Source organism: Limulus polyphemus, unplaced genomic scaffold (genome assembly GCF_000517525.1).
Source record: "Limulus polyphemus unplaced genomic scaffold, Limulus_polyphemus-2.1.2 Scaffold527, whole genome shotgun sequence".
Classification (NCBI taxonomy): Eukaryota; Metazoa; Arthropoda; class Merostomata; order Xiphosura; family Limulidae; genus Limulus; species Limulus polyphemus.
This window is the reverse complement of record NW_013666137.1, coordinates 16,897-34,022: the sequence shown is the minus strand read 5'-3', so window position 1 is coordinate 34,022 and position 17,126 is coordinate 16,897. Positions and strand designations below refer to the sequence as shown.

Genomic DNA, 17,126 nt, shown 5'->3' with positions numbered 1-17,126 from the left:
ATATATATATATATATATATGTATGTATGCACATTTTATATCCCACATTATAGTCTGTACCCTGTGAATCCTTTTAATGTATGCAACATCTTTAATTTAATTTTGTTCATTTAAATGTCACTTATCACAGATTTGCTGTTTTTAATGCAGTCCTTCCTGTTGATTTTATTTTGTTTGACTGTTTAAGTATTAATTTTCCATACATACATATGTACGTACGTAAGTCTGTGTGTGTATGTATGTATGCATTTAGTTATTAAAGATTTTAAGTTCATACATACAAATATTGAACTCCAAGTTTATTCTTGCTCAAAGTGTCTTATATATGTGGACACTATTTCTCTCTAGCTTAGTAGTTTGAAATAATGAAAATAATTAATGTGGAGTTGCTGTGATATTATTGTCTCTTTCCTTTGTATATTCAATTGAATATAAATGTTGCATTTTCTTTAATGAATTATACAATATTGATTATAGAAGAATTAAGAATACAGAGTTATCTATATTCTTTTACTTTTCTATCAGCCCAGTAGTTGAACTTATTATAAATAAAAAATAGTTGTCTTGTTCTTTATGCATCAGTGTTCCCATATACATGGAGGAGGTTACAAAGTGTAACCAAGAAAATAAGAAACATTAGCTTATATAACTATAAAAAAATGTAAAATACAAGATCACTCCATTAGTTATAACTAAAGTCATAAAATGGTACGAATAAAGAACTGTGTAGAAGACATTGATATCATATGCTAGCATATTTAAAGTAATCAAAGGCTACATAGTACCTGCTATGAGACTGGTTTAAATGTTCTCAGCTGCAATTTAATGCCATGTCATTGTGTATCATGATTATAAAATTAATGCCAATCACCTCCTTTAATTCATTTTTATTCAAATCAAGCATCTGATGGTCCATCATATAATTTGAAACACAAATGGGTGATCACTCTGCCTACATTAGTTAATAAGTGAACACTTGATATGTGTTGTTTTATATCTTTACGGTGCATGTAAATCTAAAGTATTGTCACCATAAATAGCAAGGGAAGCATGCCATCAGAGGCTGGCTGTATTGTGCCTCGCTGTGAGCATTAAGTATACAGACTGGCCTTCTGAAGCCCATTTCTAATCATCTTTTGCCTTCTCATAGCTATAATACTATAAATTTTGCTTGTCCTTAATTGTTTGTGAATAGTATTTTAATATTACATAAACATTTGAATTCCAAATAACAGTGAATGATGATCCTAGATTGTATTTATAACATTAGATAGCTTTCTATTCCAGGTTATTTTAACCCATTAACTGCGGCTGGAGCAGCTCAGTTGCCATTTTCTGACTCGCAAATAAAACTGAGTTGCCATTAATCACAATAAAACGGTAATTATTGTCATTCGCCTAGAATTATAGTTATTTATGTGCAACATTTCCGTCATTCACAGCTGAGCCATAGAACTTCAATGACGGAAATATCCGTCATCCGCAGATAATGGTTTAATCACCAGAAATCAGGATATAAAGTAAAAGTCAATTCAACAGCTATTTTGAAATAGTAATTATGTGATATTGAGATGCTAGATGAAGCAGATAACTTTGAAAATTAACCTTTACAACCACGTACTTCCCAGGTGCTGACAAATTCTTTGGTTAATAAGCTACCATAAATAATATTTTCTCTATTAAACCACATACAGTGTACTTGTTCCGACCTTTCCATTAGTTACACTTCGTCATGTTTTAGGTTTAGGCAATGAGATTGTTTTTTTCTTCTCCTGTACTAAACTAACAACAAAAAAAAAAGATTATAACTTTATGATTTCTGTATGCAATAGTCAAAATTAGAAATACTTAAAAAAAGAAAAGAATGTAATACATTAACTGCCATTGACGTTTTCTTGATACTTTGTTTTTTATTGGGTATGGATATTTGTTCATAGGTGGTACTGAACTTACTGTAGAAGTCAGAATTAAAAAACACATATCCTATATTTTATTACTAGAGACCTGACTTTTAAATATGCGTTTCAACACCCATGTCTTGGAATGTGTAAAATGTTTTCTGTCAATTCATAAACTAATAGTTGATAACATATATGGGCTTCAAGTAACTCTTTTTTTCCACTACAGAACTCATAGTTTTTGATTCAGAAAACTCACATCCCACTCTGTTCGCTTTTGTGTACATGTTAGTGATTTATTGATTTTTACAAGTACTTGTTAATGCTTTCTCATTGATCCCAGTGACTCAGTGATAAGTCAGAAGGCTTACAACACTAAAAATGGGGTTTCAATACTCGTGATAGGCAGAGCACAGATAGCCCATTGTGTAGTTTTGCACTTAATAACAAACAAACCCAAATTTTGAGTCTTATTTAGCTGTTAAGTTCTTTTTTCCATCAGAACATGAACTTCAGTGAAAAAAAAAGAGATGGAGTAGAGGCCTAATATATTTGATTCACTAGTTTTAATGAATTTACAGTTCATCAGTACTGTTTAGAAGAGTGAAATAGATAAAGTAGGCCTAATATAATGGTGGAACATAAGCAGTTTGATTTTGATGTGTAGTCCTTTACTTACCACTAATAACCTAAAACACTAGGTGTTTGGATAACATGTGACATACTGCCACAATTAATTATTCAATAGACTAACAGGTTACATATTTAGCTGTTAATTTCTCTTGTTCACCTAAACTTGAATTTTAGCAAAAATAAGTATTTTAGGTTATTAATGATGAGTAAGGATTATACATTAAAAACATAAAATTCATGTATACTTGATACACTGTATAATCATTTTGGATACATTTTATACGTGTCATTCTTGAATTATTTGCTAAAAAACTATAAATAGTGATGTTTCAATTCAACTTGCAACCTGACATTGTAATACATTGTTTTTCAAAAAAAAAGTACAAATTTTGTTGTAGAAGATATATTGTTACTGAATAGATATAAGGGGTAATGCCAGTTTTTAAGTTGTTTTTGTATCTTATAAAAACCAGCTGTATGGGTGGTGTAAATAATCTTTTTGTATTCTCTGTGGATTGGAGTTTTATAAGTATATCTCATTTAAGGATCTGCAACAGAAAATTGACAAGATTTTTGAAATGGTAGCTGTGATGAAAAAAGCCATTGAAATAGATGACGGTAATGTCAACAAGGAGCATGAAGAACTTGAGCAACTCATGAAAGAGAATCACCTCCTCAGAGAGTTACTGGAAATCAGGAAATCAGTGTCTTTAATGAACCGTTGCCTTTTCTCAGAAAACACGTGTGACATAGAAATTCAAACAGAGTCTTGAATGTAAATTGTTTACATTTCTTGAGGCATAACACTGCAATGAGAAAATTAATGAAATCTTATAAAGTTTATTTCAAGGTTAGAGATTACCCCTTTTTGTGAAATATGAAACTCGTAATTAAAGCTGGACATGATGCTTGAAGTCTAGACAAAATTTAAAACAAAAACTTGACAGTAAATGTTTGGTCTTCGTAATAAAAAGTGAAGTTACAATGAGAACCGAAGATGATGCTGTAATTTCTTTTTGAGATCCAGTTGTCAGAAAGATGATGAAAATGTTTCAAACTGGGACATGGGTATTGTTTACAAGATACAATCCAGTTTTCTGTCACACAAGTACAAAAAAGTTTAATCTGTGATAATATTATGGTGTGCTTGCGTGTTTTAAAGTTAGTGTAATAATTAGTAACCAAACAGTGATTTACTTTAGGAACTAATTTTTAAAGCATAATTTTTCTTTTTTCTTAGCTAAAGATTTTTTATTGTTTTTTTTATTAGTAAGTAGTGTGTAGAACCATGACTGATGGGTATTTTTTTCATTGTCCAGAAGTCGTGTGTGTCTCGGAATGAATAAAAAGCATGTAATTGTAAATCTTTTTATACCTTAACATAGGAATGGTAATGTTTTTTTATATCAAGTAACTATGATTGATAAACATTATTGAACAAAGCTGAAATTCTGTTCTTATTAATTACAAATGGTTATTAAAGAAAGCTCCAAATATCAGGTATTTAAATAATTTGTACATTTGTCCATTGTCTACACGTATTCAAACACATTACTATTAAGTTTATGCAGCATTTACAATTTCTGGTTAGTATTAAAACTGTAACATTTAGAGGCTCCAGCAACTGATGTACGTGTTATATATTGTGATTTCATAGAGACTGTATTTCATTGTAAGATTATTTCACTTGCAAATTAACGTGTGCATAAAAAAGAAAAAGAGTTAAACTCTGCAAAGTTTTCTGCACGTATGTATGAAAATAACAGAAGTATTCAGATGCATGTATATTAACGTGTGCATAAAAAAGAAAAAGAGTTAAACTGCGCAAAGTTTTCTGCACGTATGTATGAAAATAACAGAAGTATTCAGATGCACGTATATTGTGAACGTGTACGTTTGAATTAAATAAATGTTTGAGCATCTTTTCAGTATACAAAATGATACACTTGGTAATAGTTGTCATAGAGTAATCTAAACATACCATCATTGTATATGAATCATCATAGAGGTTCCATTCAAAAGGAGAAATAAAACATTTCTCCTTAATACTCAGCCCAATGTTACTAATTTTAGCATATTAGTTTAAGTATCTATTTACATACTGTGTTAATGTAGCAACATCTGTCCATCAAGGTATTATTGCATAATGAATTAACATATTCAGAAAGTCATTTGTTTTGGTTAACAAAACAGTCAACAGATGGCTGTTACAGGTTTTTTGATATGTCGCATTGTTTATGCTGTTACATTCTATGGTAGAGCTGGTTGTCAATTCAATTTACTGTACATATTTTGGAAAATAAAAGTAGGAAATATATTAAATGTGTCCATACTTTATTAAATATCTAATGTAAAAAATCACATATCCAGAAATACATAGTCAAATTTTCATAAGCTTCCTATTATGGCAATGATAAAATACAAACACAGGCTTTGACTCGGTGGCAGTGATAAGATAGAAAAATATTATGTGGTTTAATTAAATAAAGGATTATAAAAGGATAAATATTTTATTGGGCATCCGACTTTCAATTGGTGGCACGGCTAAGGTGATCTTTGCCTCTATGAAAATGTCTTGCCAAGGTTTTCCATTCAAATATTTATTAAGATGATATTCCATATGCTAATGATATTTATGTGATCATAGTGATAAAAGGCATTGAAAGTGTGAAATTCGTACAATTTTTACAGTATTATAAATTTTAATTCATTGTGATAATCCTTACCTCTGTATTCCGTGTCATACGTAGTACTGATGAAAATGTTTTCCTATTACACTGCTCTGAAACGTGTAGATTTGAATACAGATGGTATTATTCTCATCACTGGTCTGTTCGTTTACTTTCATTCTTGTTTGTGGTTTACCTACACCTGGTGGCAATGTAGGTTTTATACCAAGTATAATTTTTCAGAACTTCATGATTAAAATAGAAACATACAAATAAAATCTTCAAAAGTTAAAAGATTTAAAATGCTATAAATTTCAAACAGCCCAGATGTTCTTCAGTACTTCTATACCTAATGATGTTCAAGGTTTTATATTCCTGAAGAAGGACATTTGGCTGTTTGAAACATCCAGGATTTTAAATCTTAAGTTTTTAATAATTTTGTTTTTATTTTGATTGTGAAATAAAAGTATCAAGGAAGGTGATGAGGAGTGGCTCCTTGTAGCTAGAAAAAAAGAAACGGAAGAAAGCAGAATGACTCGGAACCAGCATCTGACAGCATGTGCAAATGCAACAGCTGTGACAGAATCCAAGAGTCTCACACTGAACTCCTTAGCCAGAGGAAAAAGTTGCTTCTTTATAACATAAATAAGCTGAAGTTTCCACCATCTCTTGGAGATGAACAGATGCCAGCAAAAAAGATTTTTGGCCAGTTTACAAGCTCAAGATAAGCATATATTTTTTTTCTGTTTCATTGATTAATGTGGGTGGTCATTCTTGATAAGACAGAAATGGTTTGGTTGTAGTCAGAGACATAAGAACTGTGATATGATACATTGTGCACAGGAGGAGATGAATGTCTAAAAGTTCCAAGAATTAGTAATAACTTTTAAACACCGGTGTATCAATATCTTTCAGTAGCAGATAGTACTGACATATGTTAGTTGAATACTGGGATGTTAATTGCATAAAACTAAATATTAGAGATTAATTAAATTAGAAGAAACATTCAGTTGTTGCAGCCATAAAGATTTTTTTCTGTTTGGCCAACAGTATTTGAGCAGTTGACAAATATTTTTGTTTATTGGTTAATGAAGAGAGTACATTTATTAGTCATTAAAATATATTTATCATAAACACATCAACATTAGTAAGCTTCATTTTCTGAAAGTTTGAGAATATTCAAAGTTATTTTTTCAGGAGGATCATGATAATTTGAAATTTAGGTTAAAATTTCCAATTTCCTTATTAGTGATGATAACCATGCTAACATAAATACTTCTATTACAAGTACACAATAAATTCCTGGTATTTGGTTTGGTGTAACAGTTATTCAAATGTTTCAACTTTATTCTTTAAAGACTATTTTGTGTTTCTTCTTATAGTGAATTACATTTTAAAGATAATACTGGCATTATGATATGTTAATCGACCTAGGAAAACTGTATAGTTTGTTAGTTGTATTTGGTGAAAATGTAATTCAAGGATGAATAATATTTAAATAACAATGAGTTTATGTATCATTTCATGAATTTACTTCTGCCTAATGTTCCTACCTGTAATGCAAAATAATTGTTTCCAAGCCTTTGTAATAAACAGCTATCGCATTCTTTACTGTTCTGCAATTTATTTCTGTATCCAATACAAAACTTGCAAAATTTTTGCTGGAACCAACTCTAAGTCACTTGAAAAGTTAACCCTGGGTATTACTTTTTTTTTTTTTAGTGGGAGTTATTAAAGGGGTGGTATCTACTATGTTTAGGAAGTTATTTTATGACTATCACAAGGCAAGGATTTTGCAAAATTCCTAGAATTTGATATGTAACTGACCACCTACTGAGAGAAAATAAATTATGAAATTGTTTAGACTGTGAAAAAGTTAAGACTTGCTGTTGAAGTGCTTGTGTATTTTGTCTTTTATCTCTGAATGAATGACCACATGCACTTTTGTTTTAACTTTGATTCCTCTTGCATTTCAACTAAAAGTTAACTGTGTTTCATGTTATCTTTCAGTTTGGATAAATTACAGTAAATCTGGCCTTTTTTAACTCCTTAAATCCGAGCAGATAGCGAAAATTCTGATTTACCCATCAGACGGTAACATCCTCCGATAACAATTATATCTCTTTAGCTGAAAACTATTCCAAACCATGTTATTATCCACCTTTTATAAATAGACCAGAAATTTTATAAGGTATGGTGAGAATTATTGGGACATCAGGAAAATTCTGGCGAAATGCATACAAAACCTACATATCCCTATTTTGAATTAATGTCTACAGTACTTACCAATTTTTGTGGAGTCAAAACAAGGATTTGTGGATTGAAAAAATAATGTAGACACTATTTCCAACCTTAGTTTTTTACTTTTTTTTTTTAAGAGTCCCTAGTTGTAGGCTTAAAATTTATGATCTTTGTATTTTGATTTAACTTCTTTCTGTACTGTTTTGACAAGTCCTATTCCCCTTTTTAAATTAATAATTTTTAATTATCTTGTTTTGAGGTTTTTTTATGTCCATTTATGGAGAATAAATTTTAGGCTACATATGTGCATACGCATTCTTTTGAATGTTACATGTTTTTTCAACAGTTTACTGCTGCATTGGCTTTTTTTTCCACCCAACCATTATTTCCTGAGCCAGGTGGTTTTGTGTAAACACTGTTTAACAAGCGAAGTATGAAAATCGGTAGAATAAATCACCGCTGACCAAAATTTTTACAGAAAATCATGTAAACAAAATAAAACGGTGAACTCAAGAAATGATGAATCCCGAACATGGCAGTTTCCAAATAATGCACTATGAGTTGCACAAATTATTTTCCAAGTAACATGCATTAGTAAAACATTTTTTTTTTCCATGGCAGATAGTGAAGGACTTGGAGAAATTTTTCGGGGTGAAAAAACGAGTGTGCTTGAATCAATTTTAAAACTACTCTATGATATACTCAATACTACATTCATTAATATTGTCCAGGTTTCACTAAAATATTAGTAGCTGGAGACACTGTTATAAATATACACATTGTTTACTTTAATAAAATGAAGCATTTCCAACTAGTATAAAGGTCCTTAAATGGCTTCTACATTTCTGTGATGCTTGAATGGCTTTAAAGAGCTTACGTTGGTACCAAAGAAGAACTTAGGAAATTTTAGGGGGTGGAAATATGAACTTCAAAATAGTCGTTTTTACTGTAGGCTTTGGTGCTTGAAAGGCTTCTAAGAGAAACTTGGCCAGTAGCGATAGGAAAAACTAATAAAATCTCTCCCTTTCTTTTAAGAATCAACATAAAAATAGTCCTATAACCTGCACAGAAGTTTTTTTAGTGTGTTTGCCCAGGTTTGAATAAAATATTCATAACCATTTTTTTCTGTAGGCTTATGAAACAAGAATAATAATAACAATATGAATAACAAATAGATGAATTTTGTCTAACAATAGGAAAATCAATTTTTTTTTGTTATTATCAATATTTTAGAAGCCTTAGCCATTGAGTGTATTTTCAAGAACAAGTCTACTTTTTAAGATGGCTTTTGGCCATATACTCTATTAGAATTTTTGTGAAATTTTTGGGCAAACCCAATTATGAACCATCATTGTGGATCATGATAGCTGCTCAGTGATGTGACAGTCTGCAACGTATCATCCAAAAGGTCAGGAAGGACACAATCTAACTATCCAGGGGCCACTTGGAAATTTTCCGGAGGACTTTGACAGGACAGAGTTCCTGGTCAGGCCAAAGTTATTAAAGAATTATCTCTAGGTTGGTCAATCCAACGTTTTTGGCTGGCATCATTTATTTTTCCCAGGCCTGCATCCCAATGCAATAGTAGACAAGTTTTTGACTGGTCAAATTACAAAAAGTAACAACTGAGGCCAAATTTAACACACCCTCAATCAAGTTTAGGATGTTTGAAAGCATTATTCAAATATTTTGTAGTTATGAAATATATGTAATTGGATAGATAGTAAGGTATGTATTGTTTGTATACTAGTTTTATTCATCTGTGATGGTGCCAATAGTGCATTTTTATTTATGTGGTGACAAATCACTTCTCATTCTTCAGACTAGGTCCTCAAATCTCTTGTAATTATGTGCTGCATGTTCAGAGTACCGGAATATCACACCCCGTATACTTGCCAAATCACAGGGAGATTTGTACCTTTTTTTGTGAACAATTTTGAATTGTTATTTTGGATACCAATACATTTTACTTTATGTGCTCTGTATGACAGACCCAAATAAAAAAATAACAGACTTAAAATATCCATGACTTTATGATTTCCTAGTTCCATCTGTTGTCTGTATCTGTTTAAAACTAAACAAAAAGATGATTTATTTTTATTTTAATAAACAATTTTTCAGAGTAGATTAACAATATTACTTCTTTCTACATAAGTAACCCAAATAAACTTTACTAAGGATATTTGTTACAAATTAAGTTTTTCCATACCTCCACAGTATGTGGTTATTATCCACCTGTTTTTCAAATAAGTCCATTATGTTTTCAAATTTCAGTAATCTGTAGACACCCTGTCACTGAAAGTACTTCAAAAGTCTATAAATGGAATATGGTTTTCTGCTTCCCTATGCTCAGTTGAGTATGTTTTATTATATAAACTGAATATGGTTCTCTGCTTCCCTATGCTCAGTTGATAGGGAAGCAGAGAACCATATTCAGTTTATATAATAAAACATACTCAACTGAGCATAGGGAAGCATAGAACTATTTCAGTTTATATAATAAAACATACTCAACTGAGCATAGGGAAGCAGAGAACCATATTCAGTTTATATAATAAAACATACTGTTCAGTTGAGTATCTTTTACTAAAGTGATTTTGGAGCATCACCGTGTCTGGTTATGCTCTATTTGTGGATCGTGCATCTCGACAATAGCAGTGCAGTAAACCTGTCACATCCAAAGCACACCATTCCTCCTTACAGTTTTCCATAATCCAAGGACAATGATTTCCCAGCACCCGTATTAATAGTCCAATCACATAGAAGCCCATAGGCTCTGAACCTGGTGTCCCGATTGGCATGTTTTCATATGGAATAACATGAATACCTTTTTCATTCTCCAGCTACTTGATGTATGTGACAATTGAATGGGAGGTATGACTGGAAACTTTATCTTGGTAAATTCATACTCTTTTGACTCATTTCCATATGGAGATCCTTTTTGATTTTGCTGTGTACTGTTGCCTAGGTCACGTGGATGGTTTTCCTATTGACTTTTGTGTTTCTAGACTCTCATGTGTTACAAGACACCACACTTTGCTTACCATGTCTGGGATATGACTTGTTGCAGGTCTCTTTCAGGATTGCACTGGTGCCCCAAGTTGTTTCACATTCATTTGTTTTCCAATGTCATTAAGTACATAGGATATCTCATCTTGAAAATTCTAAACCTCAGATACGAACATATCTTTATGACATGAGTGTATGAATATTTTGTGTCAAAAAGAGCTGTCAAATACCCTTCTCAAAACGTAATGAATTTTTGGTGGCATCACTTTACCTATAAAACACCAGATAAAGTCAAAATGTAGTTTTGATACAATCTGTTCCACTGCAACTTATATATTGATTATGGTTGTCGCATGTCTTGTGATTTACAAATTCAAAACAGTTTTAATATAATGTACTTAACCCTGTAGTTCAGAATAATAACAGTTCATTACATAACCATTTTGTTATTTAAGGTATGTATAAAAAATTTATGATTTTTGATTGTAGTCTGTCTGCTCCTCTATTCTTTGTAAATAATATACTTGTGAAATTGGATATCATCAGTTTTGTTTTTTGCTAGACTTCATTACAATAAAAAGGGATATGTTGAAGAAACTTATTTTTACTGTTTTATTTTATCAGAATTAGGAGTTAGCACTAATCTACACCTGTAGCCTAATATGGTAATTATTTAGGGAATAATTATGGAGCCCTTAGGAAAAAGTCCTTGATATTTTGATTTTGCATCTTTTGGAAGGTACAATGCTGTTTGAATTTTCTAAATAGTCATTTCAAAAATTCATACATTTTCTGGGGAAATGATAAATTGTTTATTTATTAATGTATTTATTTGGAAAATGTGTTTTATGATTAAGTACTTCATGTTGAAAGCTTTGTAGTTGTAATAGATTTCTGAGTATACTACAGCCATCCAAATGTTTTTGAAAATAATTCAGCAATATTGTATCAGTAAAAGAAGGTACATAAGTGCGTTGAACATGAGGAAGAGATCTTAGAAGTTAATCTTAAATGCTGGGTCAACTATGAAACCAATATGAGAACAAATAGTTTATATACAAGATTTAGTAATGTGTTTTAAACTTCTGAAGTAATGCACCAATTATAAATAGGCTTAAGGTGTTTTCATGTTACTATCTATTTTATTGAACACAATCTTTGCAACTATACTTCAAGAATGAAATACTGTTAGTTTTCTTATTGTACATGAGAAATAGAATGAATAACATTTCCATACAAAACACAATTTTATTATCTGTTACATCACTTATTTTATCAGTAAGACAACCAATGAAGCCTTTCATATTCTTTATAAATCGTCATTTTCTGATTTGTACATACAAGTAAAAATTAACAAGTTAAAGATATTATTAAACTCTGCAATAAAACGTTTCCTTGCAAAAGCTATGTATTTTCTATTAATGCAAAACACAAAACTCAAGTAAACATTTAAAGGTTAACGTTAATCTGGAGTACCAAAAAAGAGTGAAAGTCAAACACAACTTTGGACTTCTAACTTTACTTTGTTCCTTCATGAAATGTTTTTTTTTTAATTTACTACAAATTCTTTTATTTTCAATCACGTTTACAACAAACAATATATAATAAGTAGCTAGAAACAAACTTCAATATCAACTCACGACTACATGAACAATCTCTAAAGTGTTGTTTCTTCATTAACATTACAGTGACACACAGATCACTGTTTTATATCCTACTACAAATTAAAGCATAATTTATGTATCATTAATAGAAAATTTATATTTTCTAACATGTGGTGGCACTTAAGGATATAATATTACATCATGCAGCTTGGAAACCTTGGATATCAAAACCAATCAACTCGTATACAGATCAAGATTTAACAAATGAGCACCTTTTTCACGTATGATTGGTTAGATTGTATTCCATTCTGTACTTCATATCAAACCGATTATAACCTTAAAAAAAACCTTAAATAAATAAATGCTTTTATGTATTTGTATAACAGAAAAAATGTCTAGGTGAATTGTTATACAAGATGTTTGTTGACTATGCATTAACTAGGCTTTAAACAGAGATAATGAACTAACATCTTTTAAAGATGTTCATTATTAATTTCATATTGACATATTCAGAGAAAGTCACGAAGAAAATGTTTTACTCAGGTAACTGCTCTAACCCTATTCCTTTTAAATGTTTTTACTCAACATTGTGTTCGAAGAGTATATTTATAGTCTCTTTCTTACGATCGTGGAGATAACAGATATCAGTGAACTACACCAAATACCACATTAGGTAGTCAAATTTTTATGAGATGTCAAAGTGAATTCAGCTGAATACTCATGAATAGAATACATTATTATTTTTTCATAACAGTAACTTCAATAAAAAAAAAGCTATAGCTGGCATGTCTTTATTATCCCGCTAAAACATTTCACTCACACTAACATGCACATTTCAACAATATCAGGATTGCTACCCAGTGAAACACAATGAGCAAGCTAATGTAAACATATGCTTGGCTGTTCAGTTTTATCAGTATCAGTAAATTCTATATTTCTGAAAAGAAATGTGTTGCCAAACAACAGTAACCTTTCAGATTGAATGATTTCTTTACAGCTAGCTGCATCAGTTACAGCAACACTAGCTGAAAAAATATCAGATGCTTCAGTTGCTCCATCAAAGGCAAGAAAACATTATCACTGACAGTCACATAAAAACAGACACAATGGAATCTGGAGCTCAGAAAGCCATACTCCTTAGGCAGTTTAAACACTAAATTAATTAAATGTTATTAGATGATATTTTCAGACTTTAAGATTGCACCATATTATTAAGACAGTCCATCAAACCTCTGATATATAACATTGAAAACTTGTGTTTCATTGTTCAAAGCAGTTACTTAATGGGATCTCCAGCCTAAAATATTTGCCTTCTTTTAGTCTCTTAGCTACAAAGTTAAATAACAAACACATCAATACTCACAAGAATGATGAAACAAACAAACGATGTAGTTATGGTAAAAAGCTTCTATCAGATCATACTATTCACTGGTCACGGAAGAGCAACGGATTTGTTAAAACACTACTGATAGGTTGTTACGAAATTTGACAGTAGAAAAACATGAGATGAACAAGTACAATGTGAATTAGAAACTGTTCAAACTAATTTTGTATAAAATTTACAAAATATCACTAGACCTATTGATGTTGTTAATTGTGCCTTTTATTTGAAATATTCCAAACCAGTGATAAAACCACAAGCAGGGAATTTGAGGGCTACATAAGTAACCAACACAAGTATTTGAAGGACATGTGAATTGTTCAGGTAACACAGTGTCTCAATCACTAATCTTTTGTCATTTATATTTGGACAATTTACCAGTGACAATCAGGAAGTACTGTAACAGAATAGAGACTGTTTCTAATGCACTTTTTTTTTATGTTTGTGTGCTCATTGAAATAATATATTTTTTGGGGGGGGGGGGGCGTCAAAAATAATACAATACTATAATCATTCAAATTTTACAATTAGAATAAAAAAACAGTCTATAGTTGTAAAAAATAAAAAGGATAAATATCAGTCATGAAATCAGCCAAGGTAAAACATTGGTTCTGAATATCAGTCATGAAATCAGCCAAGGTAAAACATTGGTTCTGAATATCAGTCATGAAATCAGCCAAAGGTAAAACATTGGTTCTGAATATCAGTCATGAAATCAGCCAAGGTAAAACATTGGTTCTGAATATCAGTCATGAAATCAGCCAAGGTAAAACATTGGTTCTGAATATCAGTCGTGAAATCAGCCAAGGTAAAACATTGGTTCTGAATATCAGTCATGAAATCAGCCAAGGTAAAACATTGGTTCTGAATTTTTGTTTCCCAACATTTGAAGCCACTTCTGAATGAACAAAACCACAAAGTACACAAGCTCCTGAATTTGATAACATTGACATTACGTAGAGAAAGAAGAAGAAAACAAAGCAACAAAAAAAGACTTCAATGTTTAACTTTCCTGAACTCTATCCATACTAAAATCTAGCAGATATGTTCTGCAACTTATTAATACCAATCCCTCCAGATCAGCCAATTAAACTGTTTGAGAGTAACTGAAAAGAATCTCTGATTATAACATACACTTCACTTGCTTACCATATCTCCTGAATTCAACTGGTACGACAAAGGGAACAACAGACCAAGTATTCTCTAGTTATAGCAGTGGTGTAAGAAGGAGTTACAAAGTGTAAGTGTGCCAAAGGCAGCTCAATCGAGGGGTTTCGGGGGGGGGTATGTCCCCACCAGAAAATAAATATAATAATATAATTTACAGTTGCTGTATTAGTCAAATATGTAAAAGCAACCCCAACACCACCGATTCTGATACCTCAAAATGAATAGCTTCTAATGAAATATAAACTTTTCCTGTAATGAGACAAAACCTAGAATATTACTGTAGATGAAATATATCAACAGTGAGTTTCCATTACAGGTATTACTCAGAATTACCATTACAGTTTTTCACTGTTTAAAACAGAAACAGTTGGCAATGAAGACATTTTTTGAGAAGCAATGCAATTAAACTCCAAAAGGGAAACACAATCAGAAAAATTTCCAACAGAATTATAAAAGAAAGAAAATTTACATTACTCACAACAAAAGATTAAGGAAATGTTTAAAGATTCACTTGGTGAAAACAAGTGTCATAATTATCATACAAGAACTTAAGAGTTGAAATAAAGATAACTCTGATCCTCTGAAATGAACTTTTAGACCCTAGAATACTCATTTACTTTAAGTAGTAATTAAAATACTGTTTAATGTTTCATAATTACATACCATGGTATTCTTTCCCTTCAGAAGACAATGTGAGAATGTAGAGGACATGTGAATGTGTTGAAACTAGTTATGTAGACTTCTGACAGTTCCAATTAATGTGTGTTTGTTTATATATATATTGCTCTCTCTCTAACACAAACCAAGTGCCATATGAAATAGTTTCTCAGGGATCTAAAACTTTGCAATTTCACCTCACAATAAAAAAACCAATGTCACGTTAAGCATATAAATTTTTCCATTTTTTTGAAAGTACGGTATTTTCATCAGTAGTGACATGTTTGCCAAGTATCTTCACTGGTATTCATTTACACATACATGTTATTTTTTAATAAACATTGGAAATCAGAAAACATTAATGAAATTGAATTGTATTGAAAAAATAATAAAACAACAGAATATCTCAAAAGCCACATTCCTAGGAAACAAATGTAGCCACTGCAATACCTGGCAGTTATTGAAGTCGACAAAATACAAGTAGTGTATACAGATGTTCTATCTCTCGTCAAGAAACTCTGACAATTACTTCAGGAAAACATTAATTAAAAAAATATGTTAAAGGTTGGGTAATGATTATTTCATTCTAGCTGTGGGCACTCTATTTATCCAAGTCAGTATGAATTATTCACTGTATGAAGTTATTTTATATTTCAGTTTAATTAAAATTTGGAATAATAAAGTGGAATTTAAATACTTATTGAGTGGTCTTATTACTCCATTTTCTAAAGAGCCCCCCATAACATATACATTTTAAAATTCTTTTCTTAAAGCTTTTGTTACTTTCAACAATTCTTAATAAACAATAATAGAGAAAAATGCAATGTTAACTACCAGAACGATTTAGACATTGAAGGAATTTAAAATGTTGGTAATTAGAGAGGAGAATTTAATTCCAACGAAATGTAATACCTACTTAACATATGCCATATAGCAACTCAGTAACAAACATTTTATAATTAGAACTAAACAATAATACAAAAAAGTAACCCACTGGTATTAAAACTGTCATTGCAGAGTAAAAAAAAAAAGGTGTTATTTGAATTAAATGAACTACACGTCTGCCTTGTGACTTTGTAGATATGAAACTGTAAGACACTTTTTTCAGAAATGACATACTACTGCTAGAGATTATGGGTAAACGTTGTTAAATATGTTGTGCTGAAGACATTGCAGGTTCGATTGTACTTAAATACGTAATTAAACCTGACATAATTTACTTGCTTGAAATGGGATCTTTCATAAAGTAAATACATTATATTAGTATCAGTAATATACTATAAAGATGCTTATACAAGACTCAGATCAGACAGATAGTTCTCAGTTATACTGGGTAGTTTTTATCTGACTTTAGTGATCAATGTATTAAATATAACTGCAAAATTAATGTAATTTAACTTAAAAACTTTCTTTTTTAATTGTTCATAATGTACTGATTTAACAAAGCTATGAAAAAGATTCTATGGACAATTTTTTTTTCCAACAGGGTTTGTGGACTAAAATGGACAGATTAAGAGGAATGTGTAAAAAAAAACCATCCGCAATTTTAGGCCTATTTGTTTCTTTTCCACGTTTGTTTTAAGCAGTCCATGTCTCTGATTTTTGGCTAAAATGGACAGATTAAGAAGAATGTGTAAAAAAAAATCTGCAGTTTATGCAATTTTTATCACAAATTTAGGCCTATTTGTTTCTAATGCTTCACCAGTTTTCAGCATTTAAACTGTAGCTTATAATAAGCTTTAGCCTAAGGAGGTTGTGGCATGATAATAATAACAAAGGTGTCTCGTACTGTCACTTTTAACATGAAATTATAAATGTTCAAATGACCTCTAGAACACCCAAAGAAATAACAGATACTTGGCTA

The 17,126-nt window shown here is 30.9% G+C and overlaps 1 protein-coding gene across 2 annotated transcripts in view; it reads left to right on the top strand.

The window, feature by feature from the left end:
* The window catches only part of LOC106458883 (FGFR1 oncogene partner 2 homolog), a 23,365-nt gene extending 18,516 nt beyond the window's left edge, over positions 1 to 4,849 (top strand). For both annotated transcript variants that reach the window (XM_013918444.2, XM_022385240.1), the window contains exon 4: positions 3,077 to 4,849. In XM_013918444.2, coding sequence (XP_013773898.1) covers positions 3,077 to 3,304 — 228 coding nt within the window. In that variant the 3' untranslated portion in view covers positions 3,305 to 4,849. The remainder of the gene's footprint in view (positions 1 to 3,076) is intronic.
* The last annotated feature ends 12,277 nt before the right edge of the window (positions 4,850 to 17,126 follow it).